Here is a 22284-nt window from a genome sequence, read left to right as displayed (position 1 = left end):
TTCAGATTTTTAGATCTTTAAATAAAGTATTTGAGTTTGTTTCTAAAGTTATTGCATGCTCATCTTTTAAAAGCTTCCGCATAATTATTATAGCATTCAATATAGTAGTAAGACAAGCCAAAAATTCACTTGAGACCAGAAATGGTTGTGAGTGCCGGCCACGCTTAGGGTGTAAGCTCGGAGCGTGACAGTAAATGATTCTTTTGAATAGTGATTTACTTTGAAAAATAATTGATCAACAACCTATAACTAAAATCTAGAACATTATTAGAAGCACATCAGTATCACGATTTATGCAGTAATTAAATCAAATTCTCTAAGATAAAAAAAACAATCTTTTGAAGTGTAATTCAACAACAAACACATCATCTGAAGTGTGTTTTAACTCTTTGTTCATAAGGCAATGAGTAAGTTGGAGTCGTGTGTTCACTTTCTAAAGGTCAAGAAAGTAACCAAAACAAGTATTCCTAAATAACTCGAGTGACTTTCAGATATATAACATACAGAACATTCAAATGTCTCCAGATTTTTTGATCCTACATATAAATAAAGACTAAACTTAAACTTCTTAATAGTCGAACTAACTTTCACTAGACAATAGATCTATACGATGGCAATAATAAGAGTATCATATCCACAATTTTTTCTTCAACATCCAGCACAAAAATTCAAAACAACAATAAAATAAAAAAGCACACACAAATAAATTGCATCCTATCAATTAAAGTGTATTGATAGAATGGCATACCGGATCTCTACTCTTCGGTAGAATGATATCTTTGGATAATCTGTTTTTTGTCTTTCTTTTCTTCTTCGAAATTACTGTATTTTTCACTTTGTTTAACTGAAATTGATGAGGTAAATCCTCAAAATCGTCATCATTGTCAATAATTTTTTTAGAGGTAGATGCAACATCAACTCGTCTTATTTTTTAATTTCTGCATATCATTCAACTCCGTGACTTTTTTCTTATCTTTACATTCTTTTTTTTTTCACTTGCATTGTTTTCCTATTCTGATTAACATTGCCACAAAATTGTTCTGCAAATTGATTTTTTGAAATTCTCAAATCAAAATTGGACTGTCATTCACTTCATTACTAACACTAGAAGCCGCATTTTGACCTCTCATCCAACTCCTTGTATAAACCTTTTAAATAGACTCATCAGCATCTTCATCACCACCATCGATTGAATCAATAATCCGACTTCGTGAGCTTCTTCTAGATTTTTTTTTTTTTACCTTTCATTAAAATTGTGGACTAAAAATAATAAAATTTGTGTAAAACATCTACGAAAATCGAAGAAAAATTAAAATCAGAACACAACAATTAAGTTTGAAATGCAAACAAAGAGGAAAGGAGATGAATATGCAATTTTTCTCCCACTTGAAAATTGTATTAAAAAAAGAAATAGTATATATAATTTTCTTATTAAATTAAAATATGTTATAAATGTTAATAAAATAAAAGTATACAGTAAGTATTAATTAAAAGAAATTGGGTTCTATTCCCTTAATAAAAAAATAATTGACACGGGTAGCCAGTAGGTGTGTTTAAACTAATTTCTCACTGGCACTCCATTAAGAACGACTGACGCTAGGGCAGCAGCGTTTAGAGGAAGAAGAGCAAAGAGAAAAGGGCAAAGAACGGAAGAATGCCCTTCATATCGAAAATACAGAGGCAATCAGATTACAGTTCCTTCAACTCTAGTCACCCTATTGTCATTGACAATGGCGCTTCCTATTTCCGTATTGGGTATTCAGTCCTAAATCCCTCAATTTCCCTTTGTGTCTTGAGTGTTTTTGTCTCTGTATTTGGTGTGCTTGAGCTCCGGATTTGTTAATTGACAGGTGGGCTGGTGAGAATGAACCTCGCGTTATCTTCCGAAATATTGTTCAGAGGCCTCGTCATAAAACCACTGGTATGTTTATGTATTAATTTTCCTCCTATTGAGGTCAAGTAGAATAACAAAAAGGAACCACATTTTTATGATTTTCCTAGACTAAGAAAATTTTAGATTAAGGGTGTTCTCATTATAAAGGAGAATGCAAAAATATGTGCTTATTACTGATTTTTTTGTCATCAGTACGTCAGAAAACAATATTATCCTAAAAGCATTTGTATTTAGATAAATATTATAGGAGGTGGGGATTGGGGTGTGGGGTAGTGGGAGCTAGGGGGATGAGGTTGAAGATGAGTTGTGCTGGAGGATTGGGAGGGCACAATCAAGGGGTAATGCTATTTGTAAAACTTTTTTTTTTCTACTTTCAGTAGGGAAGTCATTTTCTTACCGAACACACCCTAAGTTAGCTAATTGAGAAGAAGGGATGCATTAACTTTTTTATTCACAGTGGGTTTACTGGTTTTGGCCATAAAATTAGAGATGTAGTATTTTCAACCGTTTGGCTTCCCTCTAAATTTCTATCTTGTTAAATGTTAATCCTGCTTTTTTTACTTTCTTTTGATAAATGAAAGGAACATTCAGGAGGTTAACTTAACACCTCTTATGGAATCTTCACGAATTCTTTTCCATGTCAAAAAATCATTTTTTTTTGTTTTCGAGTGTACTTGACAACATGTATTCATGTATCAACAATTCAATTTTCTTGATCAAGACAAATGTGGGTCAACCTTGAAAGCTTCCATGGAAATTGAAGTAATTATAAGCGTACGTGGAACCGATAACAATTACAACAAAGTATGTTATACAAACACTACTAAGACAACATGTTATGCACTTATGCTTACGAATTTCTTTTGAAATTCGTAAGAAGAATGAATACAATCAAAATGATACAAACACTACTAAGACAATGGAGCCTCAATGGTTGAACCATTTAACATATTGACAGCATTTGGAGCCCCAGAAGTAATTAGCATCTGTCCAAACCCAAAATTCCCACAAACCACACAATTGGTTATGTGCAACATATTTGAGTGTAAAAGAAAGAAGCAAGCAGTTCAGCCAAACAGTTATTCACAAATAACCGTGTTTGCTTAAGGAAATTACCACTCTGGGCAGATTGTTTGACTTACCTTCACACCTGCTGCAGCTTCTGCTGAAGTTTCACTGCTTACAGAAGGGAAAGCTTCCAACTCATATTCTAAATCACTGTCATCATCCAAAGGTTGAGCCTAATAAATCACTCCCTGGCACAACCCAGATGAGTCTAAAAGGAGATAAACATATTCCAAATATCTGCTGTTATTGTACAATGTCCTTATAAAATAAAAGGTGCTTATTAGTCTCTATATCCTTCTGACACATGTAGCATCTATTAACTATGCAAATGGATCTTCTAATCAGGTTGTCTTGAGTTAAAGTTGCTTCATTGAGTGCAGTTCAATTGAAACAGGATGTCTAATATTCTCTCCATTCTGCATAACTGGAACATTAGGCTGGTTATATTATCCTCTGTGATCAATTTCTCCTCTGCACATGAAGGATAGGATTGATACTTAAGGCTCGTTTGGCTAATTATCTAAATTTTATGGATCGTGTAACTAATTGATCCTTTGGTAGTTGATTGAAAAGTGTTAACTCATTTGGAAGCAATGTCAGGACCAGTTTGGATGGTGAGTTTACTGTAAATTTCTAATTTGCCTAGTGCTTAATTATCCAATTATGATAAATAATATTCCATAATGAAGCACAAGAGGGTATGACATAAAGGTCAATGAAGTTTAAATGCACCAAAGGAGACCAAGCTTCAAATCCTTGTAGAGTAAAAAACAGTTGGTGATTTGTTCCCATTTGTGTAAGTCTTGGTGGATAGAGTTACTCCATACCCGTGCCAATGGGAGGTAGCAAGCACTTGGTAGATTTATCGTGGTGCGAGCGACCTGATGTGAACTTGATCTTATTAAAAAAGAAGTTCTAAGACGAACAAATTATAGTGAAGTTTGGTGAAGAAATGATCAAAATTACTTCTTGCTAAACAACTTTGTCTATGCAGATATTTTTAAATAGTCGAGGTGTGTGCAAACTGGCCCTGACACAACTATTTTCAGGGGGGAAAAAGTTCTCAATGAACAGTCTGTTGTGTTGTTTGGTGAAGAAATGATCAAAATTACTTCTTGCTAAACATCACCTACCATGAACATGTTTTGAAATAGTGAATGCATATAATGCATCATCATTTCATTGGTGAATATTAGCTTCAGAGTTTTGTTATGCTTACCTTATCATATTGCAGGTGAAACAGTAACAGTTGTCGGTGATCACAATCCTGCGCTACTGAAGTACTTTGATTGCACGCGTTCAGGACCTCGTTCAGCATTTGAGAGCAATGTTGTTTATCAGTTTGAGATAATGGAATATGTAAGGGTTTTCTATTTTGTGGGGCTATTATTTGGGTAAATAGTTTTTTCTATGTTTGAATGCTTGACCATGAAATTTGTGATGTCAATAAATTTTATGCCCAACCCCCTCCCTGAAAGAAAGAAAGAAAGAAAGAAAGACAAACCATCTACCAGTGTATGAAACTATCAGGATAGCTGACAATTTATCTAGACATTAGGTCTAACTACTGTGTTCTATGACCTGTTCCTATTTTTCAAGAGAGAACACCCTCTTTGGATTTTAACTGTAACCTCTTTGGGATGTTAGGCCAAGGGGGCAAGGCAAATTCATGATGTTACTGTAGAGTGTCAAGAGAGTGCAATATGACTAAAATATTGATGCGCAGCCTATTGTACCGTCAAAGTTCTCAATAATGATTCATTTTCCTACTTTTTGCTGGCACTGATGCCATACGTGGTACTCTTGGTGTATGATTTGATGCAGATATTTGGTTTATGTGATGCTATGTTGCTAACCTGAGTCTGACATATGAAACAAATGATGGATACGGATTAACTTGTTTTTCTACTTTGTCTTGTGTGCATTAATCATGTTACCACTTTGCTTTTTTTTTTAAAAGGTACTCATGTCACCATTATGTTTTCCGTATGTAGATCCTGGATTTTGGGTTTGATCGATTAGGTGCTGATCAGTCACAGGTATGCTAGCTTCCATCCAAGTTTTTCTCAGGATGAGATAGATCTGATGTAACTATATTCAGCTTGGTTTATTTAGAATCTCTTGGTTCTTACTGTTTCGAGAGAAGCTTTGAAATCATTATTGTGGCCTTTGACTATTGCTTCTGTTTGATATAAACTGTCTTTGTTGGTCTTTGAGGTTTGATGATCGTTGTCAATTGTCAAAATTATTTTACTTGTTTTTTATCTTTATCTTTACCTCATAACTTTTATCCAACTGTAGTTTCTAGGAAGCATAAACAGGGTGCAAATTGATAAGCTTACATAGAAGAAATTGAAGAAACATGGACTAAGCAAGCATCATAGAAGGTCTGTTAGAATAGAAATAGGTTATACAATCCTACTTAGAATATGAATAGGAATATGAATAGTAATATGAATAGAAATAGTAAATAGTATCCTACTTGGTAAAAGATTGTATTGTAGTGTCTATAAATAGGGTCTTTGTGTAATAATGTACATACAAAATTCAATAATGTTTTTCTCCAATATTTCTCACATGGTATCAGTGCAATTGGGAGAAAAATATCCCTGGAAATTAAGGTTATTGTGCAGATTTTCCAGTGGCTGTCCAGTTTTTCGACAAATTTCTTCCCAGTGAGGTCGCCTCCCCATTCCGAGGCTGACCATATACTGTTTTTTCTGATTCTGATCAGTTTTCGGCCATCAGATTGTATTTCCGGCGATTGGACATTTTTTTTTTTACTCTGGCAGCCTATTTCCAATTTTTTTATTTTCTTGGGGGGAGAAATTCTGATTTCACAAGATGTCTTTTGGGGTTGACACTTTTGGCATAAAAAATATGGGAATTGGAAGTTCAAGCTATATGATCACTTTTGAACCATTAATGGGAAGTTCAAATTATCTAGCTTGTCGGTTGAGTTGTAGTGCAAAGGTCAAGGTGTCCAAGATCACTTAACGAGCAAATCATGTGTGGTAGATGAAAAGGCAAAATCTAGTGCTGAAGATGCAACAACCAAAACACAATGAGAGAAGGTTGATGCTCAATTATGTAGTCTGTTGTGGCGCTCTATTGATTCCAAGTTGGTGTCCTTATTTCGCCCATTCCAGATATGTTATTTAGTCTAGGAAAAGGCTCGTGCTTTATACACTAATGACATATCTCGTTTTTATGATGTGATATCTCGAATGACCAACTTAAAGAAACAAGAATCCAATATGTCTACTTACTTGGGACAAGTACAAGCAATCATGTAGGAATTGGAAACGTTGATGCCCCGTCACTACGAATATGGAAAAACAACAAGGGCATTGACAACCATTTCTAGTTTTTACGCTTGCTGGCCTGCTTACTGACCATGATTCAGTGCGTGATCAGATTTTAGCTAGTCCTACAATTCTACAATAGATGAGTTATTCTCTAGACTGCTTTGTCTTGCCGCGCCTTCCAGTCACAAAGGCATTTCATCCACCGTTGACTCCTCGGTTCTCGCATCTCAAGTCATAGAAAAATGAACATATTAATCTATGGAGAATCGGTGAGGAGGAGGTTGTTTTGGAAAACCTCGATCTAAGTATAGTTATTGCCATAAGCTTGGACACACTCGTGACATATGTTATATTTTTCATGGTCCACCACCCAGTTTTGATCCTATTGCTCTAAAGGAATATCATGAGTTTCTTCGAAATCGTGCAAGTATACAGACATTTCCACGAGTAGCCTCGGTTGCTCCGCCTGATCGACCATCCAATACTGCTCATATTGCTCAGATAGAATATGATGTGTTCCTTTGGTATCGAGCAAGTAAGCAAACGTCTCCACAGGTAGCCTGGGTTACTCAGCCTGATGGTTCTGTTGTTGGTAATTCTTTTGCTTGTGTTTCACAATCTAGTACTCCTGAATCATGGGTCATGGACTCAGGCACTTCTGATCATATTACTGGTAACAAATCACTTCTGTCTGATATTGTTTATTCACAATCTCTTCCTGCTATTTCTTTAGCCAATGGAATCCAAACAAAACCAAAAGGGGTTGGACAAGCCAAACCCCAATCTTCTCTCACTCTAGACTCTATTCTTTATGTTCCTGGTTTTCCTTTTAATCTGACATCTGTTAGTCGTTTGACACGTGCCCTACATTGTGGCATAACGTTTTTTGATGATTTTTTCTCATGCAAAACTGCAGTACGGGATAGATAATTGGCACAAGACATGGATCACAAAGCCTTTACTATCTTACCTCTTCAAATTCCTTCACATCATGCTCCATTACAGATCCTCCAGACCTAATTCGCAAACGTTTGGGACATCCGAGTCTATCCAAGCTACAAAAGATGGTGCCTAGTTTGTCTAGTTTATCCATATTAGATTGTGAGTTGTGTCAACTTGGGAAACACACTCGTGCTAGATTTTCATGTAGTACTGAGAGGCGTTCAGAGTCTATTTTTTCATTAGTTCGTTATGATATTTGGGGTCCTAGTAGAGTCAGTTCATCCTTCGAATTTCGTTATTTTGTTTGTTTCATTGATGATTATTCAAGATGCACTTGGGTTTTCTTAATGAAAGATCGTTCTGAGTTATTTTCTATATTTAAAAGTTTCTTTGCTGAAATACAAAATCAGTTTGGTGTTTCTATTCGTACTTTTCGTAGTGATAATGCCTTGGAATACTTATCCTCCCAATTTCAAGAGTTTATGACTCACCAAGAAATTATTCACCAAACATCTTATCCGTACACCCCTCAACAGAACGACGTAGCAGAAAGGAATAATAGGCATCTAATTGAGACTGCTCACACTCTTTTTATTGAATCTTATGTTCCGCTGCATTTTGGGGCAATGTGGTCTTTGTGTCTTGTTGTTTAATTAATTGAATGCCTTCATCTTCTATTCAGAATCAGGTTTCACATTTCATACTGTTTCCTCAATCACACCTTTACTCTATTCCTCCTCGTGTCTTTGGGAGCACATGCTTTGTTCATATCTTAGCCCCAGGAAAAGATAAATTAGACCCCCCATGCTCTCAAATGTGTCTTCCTTGGTTATTCTCAAGTTCAAAAAGGGTATCGTCGTTATTCACCTGATCTTCGTCGATACCTTATGTCCGCCAATGTCACATTCTTTGAATCTCAACCTTACTATACCTTATCTGATCATCCTGATGTCTCTGAGGTCTTACCCATACCTTAGGTCTTACCTGTATCGACTTTTGAGGAATCTACGGTTACTTTTACATCTCCAATTGTAGTGCCACTATTCCTGACTTATCATCGTCATCCTCATCCAACACTACTCCTAGAAGATTTATGTCATGCGTCGGAACCTGCTCCTAATGTGGACTGGCCTCCTCCTAGCCAATCGATTACGCTTAAAAAAGGTATGCAATATACTCGAAATGCTAACCCACATTATACTTTCTTGAGTTATCATCATCTATCATCACCTCATTATGCCTTTGTATCATCTTTGTCCTCTATTTCCATTCCTAAGACTATAGGTGAAGTAGTTTCCTACTCTGGATGGAGGCAGGCTATGATTGATGATTGATAAGATGGCTGCTTTACATTCGAGTGGTACTTGGGAACTTGTTTCTCTTCCGACGGGTAAATCTAGTGTTGGTTGTCGTTGGGTTTATGCAATCAAAATTGGTCTAGACGGTCAAGTTGATCGGCTTAAGGCTCTCCTTGTTGCCAAAGGGTATACTCAGATATTTGGACTAGATTATAGTGACACCTTTGCTCTTGTGGCTAAAATAGCATTTGTCCGGCTTTTTCTATCTATGGCTGCTATTCGTCATTGGCCTCTTCATCAATTGGACATTAAGAATGCTTTTCTGCATGGTGATCACGAGGAAGAAGTTTATATGGAGTAACTACCTAGTTTTGTTGCTCAAGGGGGGTCTAGTAGACTTGGATGTCGATTGCGTAGGTCACTCTATGGTTTGAAACAGTCTCCTCGAGCCTGGTTTGGGAAGTTCAACACAGTACTTCAAGAGTTTGGCATGACTTGTAGTGGAGCTGATCACTCTGTGTTTTATAGATATTCTACACCAAATCTGTGTATTTATTTGGTTGTTTACTTTGATGATATTGTTATCATTGGCAATGATCAAGATTGTATCGCTAATTTGAAGCAACGTCTCTTTCAGCATTTCCAAACTAAAGACCTTGGCAGCTAAAGTATTTTCTAGGTATTGAGGTTGCTCAGTCTAGATCAGGTATTGTTATTTCTCAACACCAGCATGCCTTAGACATTCTTGAGGAGACAAGAATGATGGGATGCAAACCCATTGACACTCCTATGGATCCGAATGTTAAACTTCTTACAGGACAGGAGGAGCCACTCAGTAATCCTGAAAGATATAGACGGCTTGTTGGAAAGTTGAATTATCTCACAGTGACTAGACCTGACATCTCTTTTTCTGTAAGTGTTATAAGTCAGTTTATGACTTTTCCTTGTGATAGTCATTGAGATGCATTTGTTCGTATTCTGCTATATAAAAAGTCAGCTCTCGGTAAAGGATTACTCTTCGAGGATCAAGGCCATGAGCATATCATCGGATATACAGACGCTGATTGGGCAGGATAACCCTCTTGATAGACGTTCTACATCCAGATTGAGGTATTTGGTGTCGTGGAAGAATAAGAAACAGAGCGTGGTTGCTCGATCTAATGTAGAAGCAAAATATCGAGTAATGGCGATGGCAACTTGTGAGCTAGTTTAGATCAAACAGTTACTGAGAGCTAAAGTTTGGAGAAACCGGTCATATGGAACTTGGGTGTGATAATCAAGCGTCCCTTCATATCACATCAAATCCAGTTTTCCATGAGAGGACTAAGCACATTGAGATTGATTGTCATTTTGTCAGAGAAAAAAATACTCTCGAGAGATATTGTTACCAAATTGTGAAGTCAAGTGACCAACTTGCAGATATTTTCACCAAGCCTTCACTGGTCCTTGTATTAATTATATTTGTAACAAGCTAGGTACATATGATTTGCATGTACCAGTTTGAGGGGGAGTGTTAGAATAGAAATAGGTTATACAATCCTACTTAGAATAGGAATATGAATAGTAATAGGAATAGAAATAGTAAATAGTATCCAACTTGGTAAAGGATTGTATTGTAATATATATAAGTAGAGTCTCTGTGTAATAATGTACATACACAATTCAATAATATTTTTCTCCTCACAAAAGTCCTTATAATTTTACATATATATCAGACTAAAAAGAGTAATATTAAGTCCTCATAAACTCATTAAATTTCGCAGAAAAATATTCATGGTAATGATTGACTGACCTTAACGATATCAATATCACCACTTTACACATTAAAGTAAGTTGTATGGTATGGCATTATTTTTGAAAAGGGGAATCTCCAACATTATCCTCTTTTCTCATCTCTCTTTTTTCCCCTTTTGTAAGAGATTCCGTGTCAATTGATGTGTCTCCATATCTAGGTTTTTCGAAGTCATGTCCTTAAACAATTGGGTGATGATATATTTGTGCGATTGCATTGCAAAAACATAAATGAAGAGATGCACTTCAGTCTGCATACCTTTGTTTCTCATAAGGCGTACACACTATACCATATATGCACAGAGATACCACAACTCAAGCTATTTGTCCTACGATCCTTGTTTTCACTTCCAAACTGTTTATTATGTCATAGATTATGGTGCACTGCATGTATATTTGGGGTTCAGTGGGTGATGTGACGGACAGTCAGAGACTTGCTACTCTAATATAAGGAGAGCATGAGACTTGACTGCTCTGTCACTTATGTGGACAATATATATAGAGAGAGGAATGGAAGTGTGTAAGGATGTTGAAAATTCTTTTATAGACATGAATGGAACCATTTTCTTTTTACATTGTGATGTTTTGGAGCACATATGATAATCCAGTCAGCTGACTAGATACTCTTTCTGCAGAACCCTATCTTTGTGTAGAATTCTCCAAGTATACATAGTTTCCCTATTATATTAGAAGAACCATTACCTTTATTGAGAACAGAATAAGTTGGACTGGCAAAGCTAAGATGTTTAAAATATGTTGAAAGGCTAACCTTTCACATTTCCTCCCTTTTCTTCAAACGTATGATGTTCATCTGATTTTGTGCATTTAATTTCTGCTACATATATTCTGTTGTTAAACTTCAGCTTGCAGTCCCTTAAACCAATACTTATTCTAAATCGGTGGCAGGGCAGATTGACCATCCTATCTTAATTACTGAATGTGCTTGCAATCCAGTTCAATCTCGTGGCAAAATGGCTGAGCTTCTTTTTGAGTCATATGGAGTTCCTTCAGTAGGTATGATCACCCATATCAGTTGCCCAGGGCTGTTGTGTATTGCTTTTGATTTTATCTCATAAAGTCGTATGGCGTTCTTGTAATCATGTCTTTTTTTTTATCATCCTATAGGTTGCTTTGTTTTATTATGTTCTTGTTGAAAGTTCTTTCATTGATGACAATATTTACTTGGTTCACTTCTCACCAAACAACAGTTTGTGGATTTGATAATAGAGAACATGACTTTCTGTGTCATTTATGTGAACTTGTCGCTCACAATAGACATTTTTTTCTGTCTTGCAGCATTTGGTGTAGATGCTGCATTCAGCTATAAATACAACCAACAGCTTGGAATTTGTAATGATACAGGCCTTGCAATCAGCTCAGGATTTACCACATCTCATGTCATCCCGGTATGCTTTAGAGCCCTGTCATGCAGCTATAGTTAATTGACATGGCAGTAGCATTGTGCTTTGTCTATTTAGAAAGGAAAAAAGAAATTATGTGTGGTGTTGAGTTGTGTGATCATCTCATGTAAAATTTTAAACTGGTAGAGAGCACCTTTTATTTACTTTGTTGTATCTTCTACATGCCCCTCACCTGCAGGCTTGATTCCTTTTTAACGAGTCAAACGCATGAACTTTTATTTTGATAATGAATGGCAGTGAGACTCGAGCCTAGAACCTATGTCTGCTTTTATATCGTGTTAGGAAATAGACCTCGGGTATAACACAATCCTAGTCATCCCACATAGGATCTAGAAACTGAATGACGATACTCACTTAAAAGTAGATATTAGATTATCAGGTTGTAACTGAGATAATTCGATTTCGCAACTACTCAACTGTATCTCCCAAACAAATTAGAACTAATGGGTGGGTTGGCTGAATTTAGATGAGTCAAAATGGGCAGAGTTAATAAATGTGCTGGTTAATGAGGTCGCTTGGGCTAAGATGGGTTGAGTCAAGATGGGCTAACAATGGGTTATTGCCCGATCCGCCCAACTATTAGCATATCGACCGACTAAAGCTAAAAGGAGAAAGGGAGATTACTCTAGTTGTTGAGTACCCTGAGGGGGCTCGTAGTACCCCCTTTGATTGATCCAGCCCTTTCTTCGCTTCGGTAGTGAATCACCTACTAAAGGGGCAGGCCTGCACGCCTTATTTGAGACTACTAAGGCAGGCGGTGGACTCTTTCATTAGGTAAGGGAAGAAGGGGCCTAAGCACGGCAGATGCCGTACACTTGAGTGGCAAAGGAAAGCGAGACCTTACCCTTTTTTTTGAATTTCTTTGTTTCATTTTCAAATAAAACTAGTAACTTTTTCCTGTTTATTATGGCTATATCTAACACATATCACACAAAAAGTCTTCTTAAAAATATTTTGTCAAGGTTTCTTGTGGATTAATTTAGGCTTTACGTAGCTCAAATTAGATGGGTTGAGTTGGGCGGGTTGAAATGGCTGAGCTAATAAATGGGTGGGGCGGGTAATTAACCTGCCCAAACTTGGGCGGGTCATGTCTTCATAGGCTAATTTTGCAACCCCTAGTTAGAACCTCCAAGTAAGCGTTCCAAAGTAATCACAAGACTCGAGTTTTCGAATCCCGCATTTTTGGAACCACAAAAAGGTCAAAATCAGGCTACATAATGTTGGATTGAAGAGAGTTCTAACCAAAAATAACAACTAACCACAACATATAGCCAAAAAGGTAGATCAGGAAGTAAATTCCAGATTTTGCTGGAAATACTTGTCAGTACTCGACTGGAGAGCTGCTTGTTGTCTGAAACTGGCAAGAGAATCAACAAAAATTCTGCAAACTAAACGGGGGGTGCAATAGCTAAAAGCAACCCCCCCCCCCACTGACAGAAATCTGCAGAAAAATTGTCAGAGAAGAGAGATCTGGCCGAAAACAAGTCTGGAATGCCGGAACCCAACTCCCAGTGGTCGGAAATTGAAGGAATTTAGATGGGTGGTCTCAAAATAGACCAGCGAACCCTAAGGACTAAAAAAGTGGCCTGAAAAGGTTTTACCCAATGATGTGTGAGACTGATGTGTCACAGGAGTCAAAATTGCCAATGGTGCGTGACGACACATATGGTGGTATTTGCCGAAGCTTCTTTCTGGAGTTCGGTCGCCTCAGGCTGAGGAACCCTGGAGTGTGTTGGTTTTAGCACAACACTGACGAAAAAGATTTTGATGCTAAGACCCCCTTAAGTTGCCGGAAAATTGCACAAGAACAAGGTATTCTTGCCAGATGTAGCTGGTATGTTGCATAGTGATATTTTTTCACTAAAGCTTGGATACCATGTTGAGGTTTGTGACCATCTCATTTAAAAGTTTAAGTTTTGTTAGAGAGAACACACGTTTATTTACTTACATATATCTTCAACAAACCTATATAACATGTTAAAAGGTGCCAACCTTGCCCCTGTTTGACAATGCCAAAAGTAAAGCTAGAAGGTGCCATCTTCAAAAGATGAAAAGGGCCAAAATTACATCTCAACTATCGAAAATGGGTCACAACTTTACCTTCCATTTGCATGTGGTCCCAAATATGCTCTTGCCGTTAATAAATTGGACCCATTTTTTTACCCATTCTAATTTATATAGGTGGAAATAAAAACCCATCAACCCCGTCCCACTAACCCACTAACCCATATCAATGACTCGGACCCAGAAGAGCTTTTCTTCTTTAGTACACCCCCTGATCTCACAGTCGCACTTTTCTCCATCTTCATACATTGATACATAAACTAAATCTCAAAATCCCTACTTAAAAGTCATTTAAATATTATTAAATTTATTCACAGCTCCAAATTATCCTTTCACTTATTCTACATTAGTAGCTCTGAAATATTAGATTTAAAAACAAAAATCCCAACCTTAAATACAAAGTGGCAGAAAAATTTCTAAGCTAAATTTAGAAGTGAGGTGAATTGCACGAGAAAAATCGGCGGTCATTACCTAGCCGGAAAATTTTCACGATTTGCCAACTTCATCAACAAATTAAAGTTCATTTTTCCCCAGTGAAAAGACCGAATCAATTAGACAGAAAAGAAAAGAGAAGAACATTGGTTTGGTTTCTGGGCATGGTTGTATATATGAGAGTACAAAACAAAGATAGAAAAAGGGACAAAGATAAAAGTATATTGTATAGTAGTTTTAGTTATGTCAATGAAATGGTTGTCTACTAAGCTGGTAGTAGGAATATATTTTTTTCATTTAATTCGAAGAACTTTAAGATATTTTCCCAGAGAATGAAAATGTAATCTGCACTTCTTTTAACAAAGTTAGAAAGAGAAAGGAGTAGCCATCTGAGTTTGGAATTTTCACACTGCAGTTCAGATTGTGTAATAGGTCTTTGTGGACAATTATCACATTAAAGTCTTGATTGATAGTGAAAGAAAAAATAGTTGTATGTTATGAATGGAATGGGTAATTGGGTTAGTGGGATGGCTTAGATACGTTCATGGGTCTTTATCTTTATTTTCCATTCGTATAAATTAAGATGAGTTAAAAAATGATACGGAGGTCTGTTAGTTTTTAAGGGTAGAAATGACCCACTTTATTAACGGCATGGGCAAATTTGGGACAATTTGCAAAGAAGGGTAAAGTTGCCCCATTTTCCGTAGTTGAAGGGCAATTTTGGCCCTTTTCCCATTTTTCAATTGGTGCAGGTCCCAGTATGTGAAAGAGATCAATTTAAGACCTCATACACTTTCAGGCTAATTTCTGCTTGACATATCATGATGCAGTTTTTGCTAGTGGTCGGCTCTCATTTCTCAACATATGCTACTAATATATGACAGAATTTATTGTATTTTCAGTTTATAAATGGAGAACCTGTCTATGAAGCGTGCTGTCGAACTAACGTTGGTGGATACCATGTCTCTGATTATCTGAAGCAGCTTCTTTCACTCAAGTATCCTCATCACATGTAGGTGTTATAATTTTTGAAATTCATGATATTGCTATAAACTTTTGGCTGCTTCTCAAGTTTCATTTTTTAAATGCTTAAGCAGATCAAAGCTTACATGGGAAAGGGTTGAAGAACTGAAGATGGAACACTGTTACATAGCTGCAGACTATGCTTCAGAGGTTCAACTGTTTCAGGTAATTAGCACTTATCTCTCGCCCAGCCTCTCTATTCTGCTTTCCGGAGGTAAATTATTTGATTTTATTGTTTCAGAGGGGGGATAAAGAAGCTGAAGAAAAAACCAGATGTTGGCAGCTTCCTTGGACCCCATCACCAGTCGAAGAGCCTCCATCAGAAGAAGAAATTGCTAGAAAGGCAGCTTTGAAGGAGAAACAAAGTCAAAGATTGCGTGAGATGGCTGAAGCGAAAAGATCCTCAAAAATAAATGAACTTGAAAATGAATTAAAAGGTTTGGAATTCCTCTTAGAGGAGCTCAAGGACATTGAGGAGGATGATGAAATTGTGCCATTCCTTGCGAATAGAGGTTATACTTCTAAACGTGAAGTGGAATCCGCTTTTGCAAAAGTTACTCAGTCACTTCGGAAGGCCAAGGGTGAGCAAGTTCCAAGTGAAGAGAAAATGGATGTTTCTGCAGCTGAGAAGTATTATCTCATTGATATACCTGATGATGAACTTTCGGCGGAGCAGGTATGCTCGTATATCGCCATATTTGTAGTCACTGTTGTTGGGTAGTTGTATATTGAAAATTCTTTGTGATGGTAAAGAACTCGATATCCAAGTCTTTTTCCCTTTACTTTCTGAATATTGTGGTGTTACATTAATGCACTTCGTATGATAAATAAACTCATGTCATCATAGTGTTTTAATAGCTCATCTTTTGTGAGATATTATACTGAAATTCCCATATGCTGTCTCTTGAATTTAAATGGTACTTACTTTATGTAGTAGATTTTAAAAAGGAGAGCAGTTGTAACTAAATTTATTGTTGCAATTGTCTCTTCCATTTCACTCTTGGCCAGCTTTGTGCAAAATTATCTTCCACTTATTTTCATGTTTTTTATATTAAAACTTTTCAACTGAAATGAAAATGCTGAAACTTCTTAATAGCTCAAGGAGAAGAGAAGACAAGTGTTCCTGAAGTCCACAACTGAAGCACGGCAGCGAGCTAAACAAAAGCGTCTGGAGGAGGAGTTAGAAAAGGAGAAGGAAAAGATACTTGAGGAACAAAAGCGCTTGTATGTTGTATATCTTGTCAGATAATACTTGAGCTAGCTTATTATAGCATTATTAAATGTGTTTACAATGATGTGCAATGGTATCCGTTTCTTCTCAAAATGGATATTAGGTATTTATAAAGATGATGAGGCAAAAAGTAGCATATTTTAATTACAGTTTTGCTGCATAGTGCTGTATTTCATGTTTCAATACAACAACAACAACAACAACAACATACCCAGTGAAATCCCACTAAGTGGGGTCTTGGGAGGACCACTACCTCGTGGAGGTAGAGAGGCTGTTTCCGATTTTTCATGTTTCAATATCTCTTTATTTTATAAATTCATTTTGTGTTGTGTAGGGAAAACCCAGAACGCTATTTGGAGCAGTTGCGAGCCAAATACAAAGAGCTTTCAGAAAAAATTGAGCAGCGAAAGCGATTGAAGACAAATGGTAACCATGCAAATGGCAATAACAATGTTTCTGGAGGTGTCGGGCGTGGGGAGAGGTTGAATGCTGCCCAAAGAGAGAGGATGCGCCTGTTAACCACGGCAGCATTTGATCGAGGGAAAGGTGAAGATACTTTTGGTCAAAGGGATGAAGATTGGCAACTCTACAAGCTAATGAGTAGAGATAATGACGATGATGATGATGATAAGACAGATCATGATGAAACTGAGTTGGCTCGCATCTCCTCTAGGCTTCGGGTCAGTACGTTTTCTTGACACTTTGTGTGGCATTAGTCTATGTGTTAGATTGTTCTTTAAAGATGTATCCTGATGTAACATATCTGCACAGGAGATCGACCCTACATTTTTCCCAGGATCAGAGTCTGGAGCATCTGCCTCAGAGGCACCACGTTTCCATCCTCTAACAAAGGAGGATTTTCAAATCATACTTGGGGTTGAAAGATTTAGATGTCCTGAAGTTTTATTCAATCCCAACTTTATTGGGATAGGCCAGTCGGGGTTGGACGAAATGGTTGGAGTGTCATTGAGAAGGTTGCCTAGTTGGGAACAAGGCTTGGAGGATAAAATGACAAGTTCAATAGTTGTGACTGGCGGTAGTTGTCTCTACCCAGGTATGGCTGAGCGCTTGGAAGCAGGAATTCGGATGATCAGGCCATGTGGAACTCCTATAAAGGTTGTCAGAGCAACAGATCCAATTATGGATGCATGGTGTGGTGCTTCGGCCTATGCTGCTGCTGTGCAATTCCCACAGCAAACATTCAGTAGAATGGATTATTTTGAAAAAGGTGAAGATTGGCTTCGTAGGTATAAGTTCAGATACACAATCTAATTGTTCAAGTTGAAACTGATATAATTACATAGGTTTAGTACACTCAGCGCGAGCTATATTATTCAAAATGACGTGTTTCACAACTTGCACTATGGAACTGTTGTTCACTAGCTAATTGTTTGTTATACCTGCAATTTGACACCCCAAAAAAAGATAAATTAAAGATATTATATAACGGTTGTATTCGAAATTCTATTGGATTATGCCGTCAATATCTGCGCCAGAACATTGAAGTTCAGTTCAGTACCTATGAAGTGGAGGGCATACAAATAAAATCATGTAAAAAGCTTTTGTTAAACTAGTGTCATTTCAACATCTAACTCGCACTTCCAAAATGGAAAATTCAAGAGGTGCTGTGCTTGTCTGCCAGTACGGCGTTTGTTTGAGTTTTTAAAGATACAGTTTTTGCCAAGTCTCTGTTTGTTTGACAAGTCTTTGCAGGAGTATAACTAAATAGAAACTCATCTCTTTTACGAGGCTGAGATAGCATTATTAGTTGCAACCAAACTCTTTATCTTTCAAATATTGGGGAAAAAAGTTGGTGTTGCAACTGTTTTTGCAAACTCTAAAAACCAATGAATTTGGAAATATTTTTAAAATGTTTTTTTATCAACACAATCAAACAGAACAGAGGTCTAAAAGAACATTTTTTTTTGTAGAAACACAAACAAAAACAAATATAATCTATCGATTAATATATATATATATGTATATATTAGGGAAAAGAGCCTGATATATCACTCAACTTTGCGATTTGAAGATGCTATACTCATTACAAAAGTGGATCACATATATCACTATTGTTAGACTCTCGGCTTGATGGTTCGAGTGACTCGGGCTTAATTAGGAATTTACATGATGAATCTAACCAAGGCCCAGTGACTTCGGTCAAGATCAAGTTCAATTGAGGAAAGACCTTGGCATTGGCGTGGCTAAGACATGACAAGGGCTGGACAAAGATAAAGCGAGGCAAAACTGTGATTGTGGCATAGTCATGGCTGAACTTGGGCAAGTGTTGGGCAAGGGCAGACGACTTCGGAGACTGGACCAATGACAAGCTGCGCAAGCAGGACATGCGCACAGAGCAGGCATGTGGGCACAAAAATACAAATTTGTGCGCCAGATTTGAAGGCTACCCGCGTGTGTCTCGCACATGCATGGGCAATTAGGCAGTTTTTCAGTTTCTAGCCATTTGTGGCTTTGTTAGCATTTTAGATAAGGTTTGTAATTCGAATTTGAATTGTGCCTATCAGTGGAGGATGTCAACTAGATAAGATAGATCATGTGCCTGGCATGGCACAGACAGACTTGTCACAGGCATAGTTGATTTTGGTCGAATTTTGTAGGCTAAGTGTTTGTGTGCTTCTTTATGGAATGAGTTTGAATACAAAGTTGGGAAGTGATTCCTGTACGTGCCTTGTGTTGTGATTTTTGTATGCTTCTCTAAGTGTTGAACTAGATTGAGGGTAAAAGAATCTTGAGTCTAAGGGTGCTAGACTGCCTAGTGGGAAAGATCGGTAAGATTTGATCCATTTCACCTACCATTACATAAATGATCCAAATTTACCCTTTTTTGTCTAATAGAAGTAAAAAATTAAAGATAATTTCATGTAAGGATGTGTTTAATCCTTCTAGCAAAGTTCAAAGGTATATTCGATCATTCTCATACGTGAATTGTTTTTGACTTTTTCGATTCAACAACTAATTTGGGTTTATTAATTTGATGGTCAGATTTATTTTTTCACTTATCTTCTTGTAAAAATTATCATAGATGCCTTTTTTTTTCCGGATACAAAAAATAAAACACAATATAGCTACAAAAAAGTAGTTTAATATTTTTTCCAGTCACACTTCTTTCTTTTATTTCTCATATTTTCACAGAAAAATAAAATAAGAATAAGAAGCTCAAATAATAATAAACAAGTAAATCTATAAGGGAGATATTTAAAACTCAAATTAGCCGTTGAATAAAAGTAGTCAAAAAGAAAAAATGTATGTGAGAGGATCAAATATACTCCTGAACTTTGCTTGAAGGATCAAATATTCTCGCTAGAAGAAAATGGTATATTTGGGTCATTTGTATAATAGAAGGGTGTGTGACAATAGGGGTATATGTGAGCCACTTTTATAACAAGTTATATATCAACTCTAAATCGCCAAGTAAAAGGTATATCAAGCTTTTTTCCTATATATTATACGCAAAAAAAAAGTAAAGTGACACTTTTCTTAGGTCATAATTCATTTTTATTTATTTTTTCAATTTTTTTGTATCTCTCTCTTATTTTTCTAAATAAAATTGTCAAACATTTTTTCCCCTATAAATTTTCAGTTACAAATCCTTTATCAGCTTTAAGTAATACTAAGTTTAGACATTTAAGGTAATCATAATTTTTTTGTCTCTTGATTCTCTAACGATCGTAAAAGTTAATTTGTCACGATCCTAAGATAGATTATGATGAAACCTATCATAAATCTCAGTAGGTAAGCCAAACCCAAACAACAAGCGATAAATTAAGACTATAATATAATTATATGGAAACAAAATAGAAATAGAATAGGGCAATAATATAGATATATGCATAACGGTATAAAATATACAATAAAGACCCAAAAGTGATCAAGAAAGATGAATATACATAAGAACCAAACTCTAAACCTGGTGTCACCGGTACAAGAGCGTCTTAGTACAAAAAGGGACAATATACAATAAATTCGTTTAATCAAAATACAAAATACATAGACAGTACAAAAGGGGAAAGAGACAACTCTTCAAAATACAAAATACATAGACAATACGAAAGGGGGAAAGCGACAATTTCATTTCCGAGGGTTAGGGTCAAATTTGGAAAGTTTTATAAAAACACGTAATCCAAAGGTTTTGAAACTCACCGGTGAAAACTATTTCAAAAACGGAGTTTAAATCCATCCCCAAAAGTACAAAACACAAGATCAAAGTTCATGAGAAAAATTCTCATTATCCAGATCCGAAACCCCGATCCAAATCTAAAATATTTCTTGAAAAATTTCTTACCTATGCTTAAAAAGTTCAAATATGAAATTTTATACAGAGTTAAAATCAATCTTGAAATCCTCAATTTATCAAACTTTAACTTTACCGAGAAAATTTTAAATTATATGCGGTTAATATGATATAAATAATTGATGAATCAATAATTTTATGCCAAAATCAGTTTACCCATAACATGAGGATCCTAAATATATATATATTTTTAAAATAAATAAAAACAGAATTCAAATCGATAAAACCCAATTTTTTTCAAGAAATTTACGAATAGGAAAAGAAAACCAGATGAAAAATTCACCGAGAGAAAGTCGAATCGAGGATCGGATACTAATCCCATATTATATTGAGAAGAAAGCCACAAGAATCACTCCATTCTGAGCTATAGAACTCCCAATATGCTTAAAATACCAAATGAATACAACCTAAAATTTAAATACGTAAACAACGGTGTTTTGCACTAGAAACCAACAATTAATTTTTCACTAAAAATGCCATAACTCCTTCGTACGATAGAAAAATGACCCAATTTTTTTTCCTGAATCTTTCAAAATAATAATACAAATCTGCTCGTTCAATCGAAGCTGAATTCTGTGCTCGTTTGCCCATCAAATATTGTTTCTGCTCGACAAATAATTATTTTATATATAAAAGTCCAATCTCGGCTTAGCGAAAATGCACCTAACGTTGCAGATCAATCCTATAATTCATTCTCAAACTTTCAGAAGTTTTAAAATAATTTTTCGATCTTTAAAACTAATAATGAATCTTTTAGTTGGCACAACATGTTGAAACAACGCCAAAGCACCCCAAAAGTCTTAAATTTCACCCAAAACTCATCCAAAACCATCCAAACACAAACCAAATATGCTACTAGTTTGAAACTGATATTTTGGACTCAATGGAATCATCAAAACACCCAAAAAGGGTCACCTTAACTCGATGTTGACCAAAGTCAATTTTAACTTAAGAATCTCCAAATTTCCAAATAAGGACATGAAACTCACCCAAAAGTTTTGAGAACTGAACCAAACTTTCAACTAGACGAAATTTCACCATTCGAAATTAGTGAAATCATCTAAACTTGAAAATAACCTAGCTAACCTCAAATGTTAACTAAAGTCAAACTTTGGCCTTAACTTTTCCCGCATCTCGTCTAATGGCTCGAAAGCAAATCAAAAATCTTGAGACCCAAATCAATTGTACATATAGACCAAAAACCATTCCGAGCTAACGGAACTGTTAGAACTCCATTCTGAGTTTGCTATCACCAATGTTGACTTTGATCAAGAAAATACTTTCCAGAAAAAATAAAAAAAAAACTTATTCTTTAAGCTTTCAAAACACCTAAAACTCTTCCAAAACTCATCTAAATACTCAAGACCTGAGCCAATAGTCCTACTAACTCAAAAGTCATGTTTCTGAGTTGATGTAACTAATGGAATTTCATTTCAAAACTCAAAACTCCAAATGTTGACTAAAGTCAATCATTTCAACTTTAAAACCTCTAAAACTCCA

The 22284-nt window shown here is 36.1% G+C and overlaps 1 protein-coding gene across 2 annotated transcripts; it reads left to right on the top strand.

Moving 5' to 3' along the window:
• Positions 1–1539: 1539 nt before the first annotated feature.
• On the top strand, positions 1540–17907 carry LOC129900502 (actin-related protein 5). 2 transcript variants are annotated; one of them, XM_055975485.1, is made up of 12 exons: positions 1540–1755; positions 1851–1921; positions 4197–4321; positions 4957–5001; positions 11213–11315; positions 11598–11707; positions 15121–15230; positions 15316–15406; positions 15483–15917; positions 16338–16465; positions 16807–17152; positions 17244–17907. In XM_055975485.1, exons 1-12 carry the CDS (start codon positions 1655–1657, stop codon positions 17742–17744), a joined length of 2166 nt encoding a protein of 721 aa, XP_055831460.1. In that variant the 5' UTR covers positions 1540–1654; the 3' UTR covers positions 17745–17907. The 2 variants fall into 2 exon arrangements, with proteins under 2 accessions (XP_055831460.1, XP_055831461.1); XM_055975486.1 differs by lacking the exons at positions 1540–1755; positions 1851–1921; positions 4197–4321 and having other exon boundaries at positions 11208–11315.
• The last annotated feature ends 4377 nt before the right edge of the window (positions 17908–22284 follow it).

This window comes from Solanum dulcamara, chromosome 8 (genome assembly GCF_947179165.1).
Source record: "Solanum dulcamara chromosome 8, daSolDulc1.2, whole genome shotgun sequence".
In the NCBI taxonomy this organism is placed as follows: Eukaryota; Viridiplantae; Streptophyta; class Magnoliopsida; order Solanales; family Solanaceae; genus Solanum; species Solanum dulcamara.
This window is presented reverse-complemented; position numbering and strand designations above follow the sequence as displayed.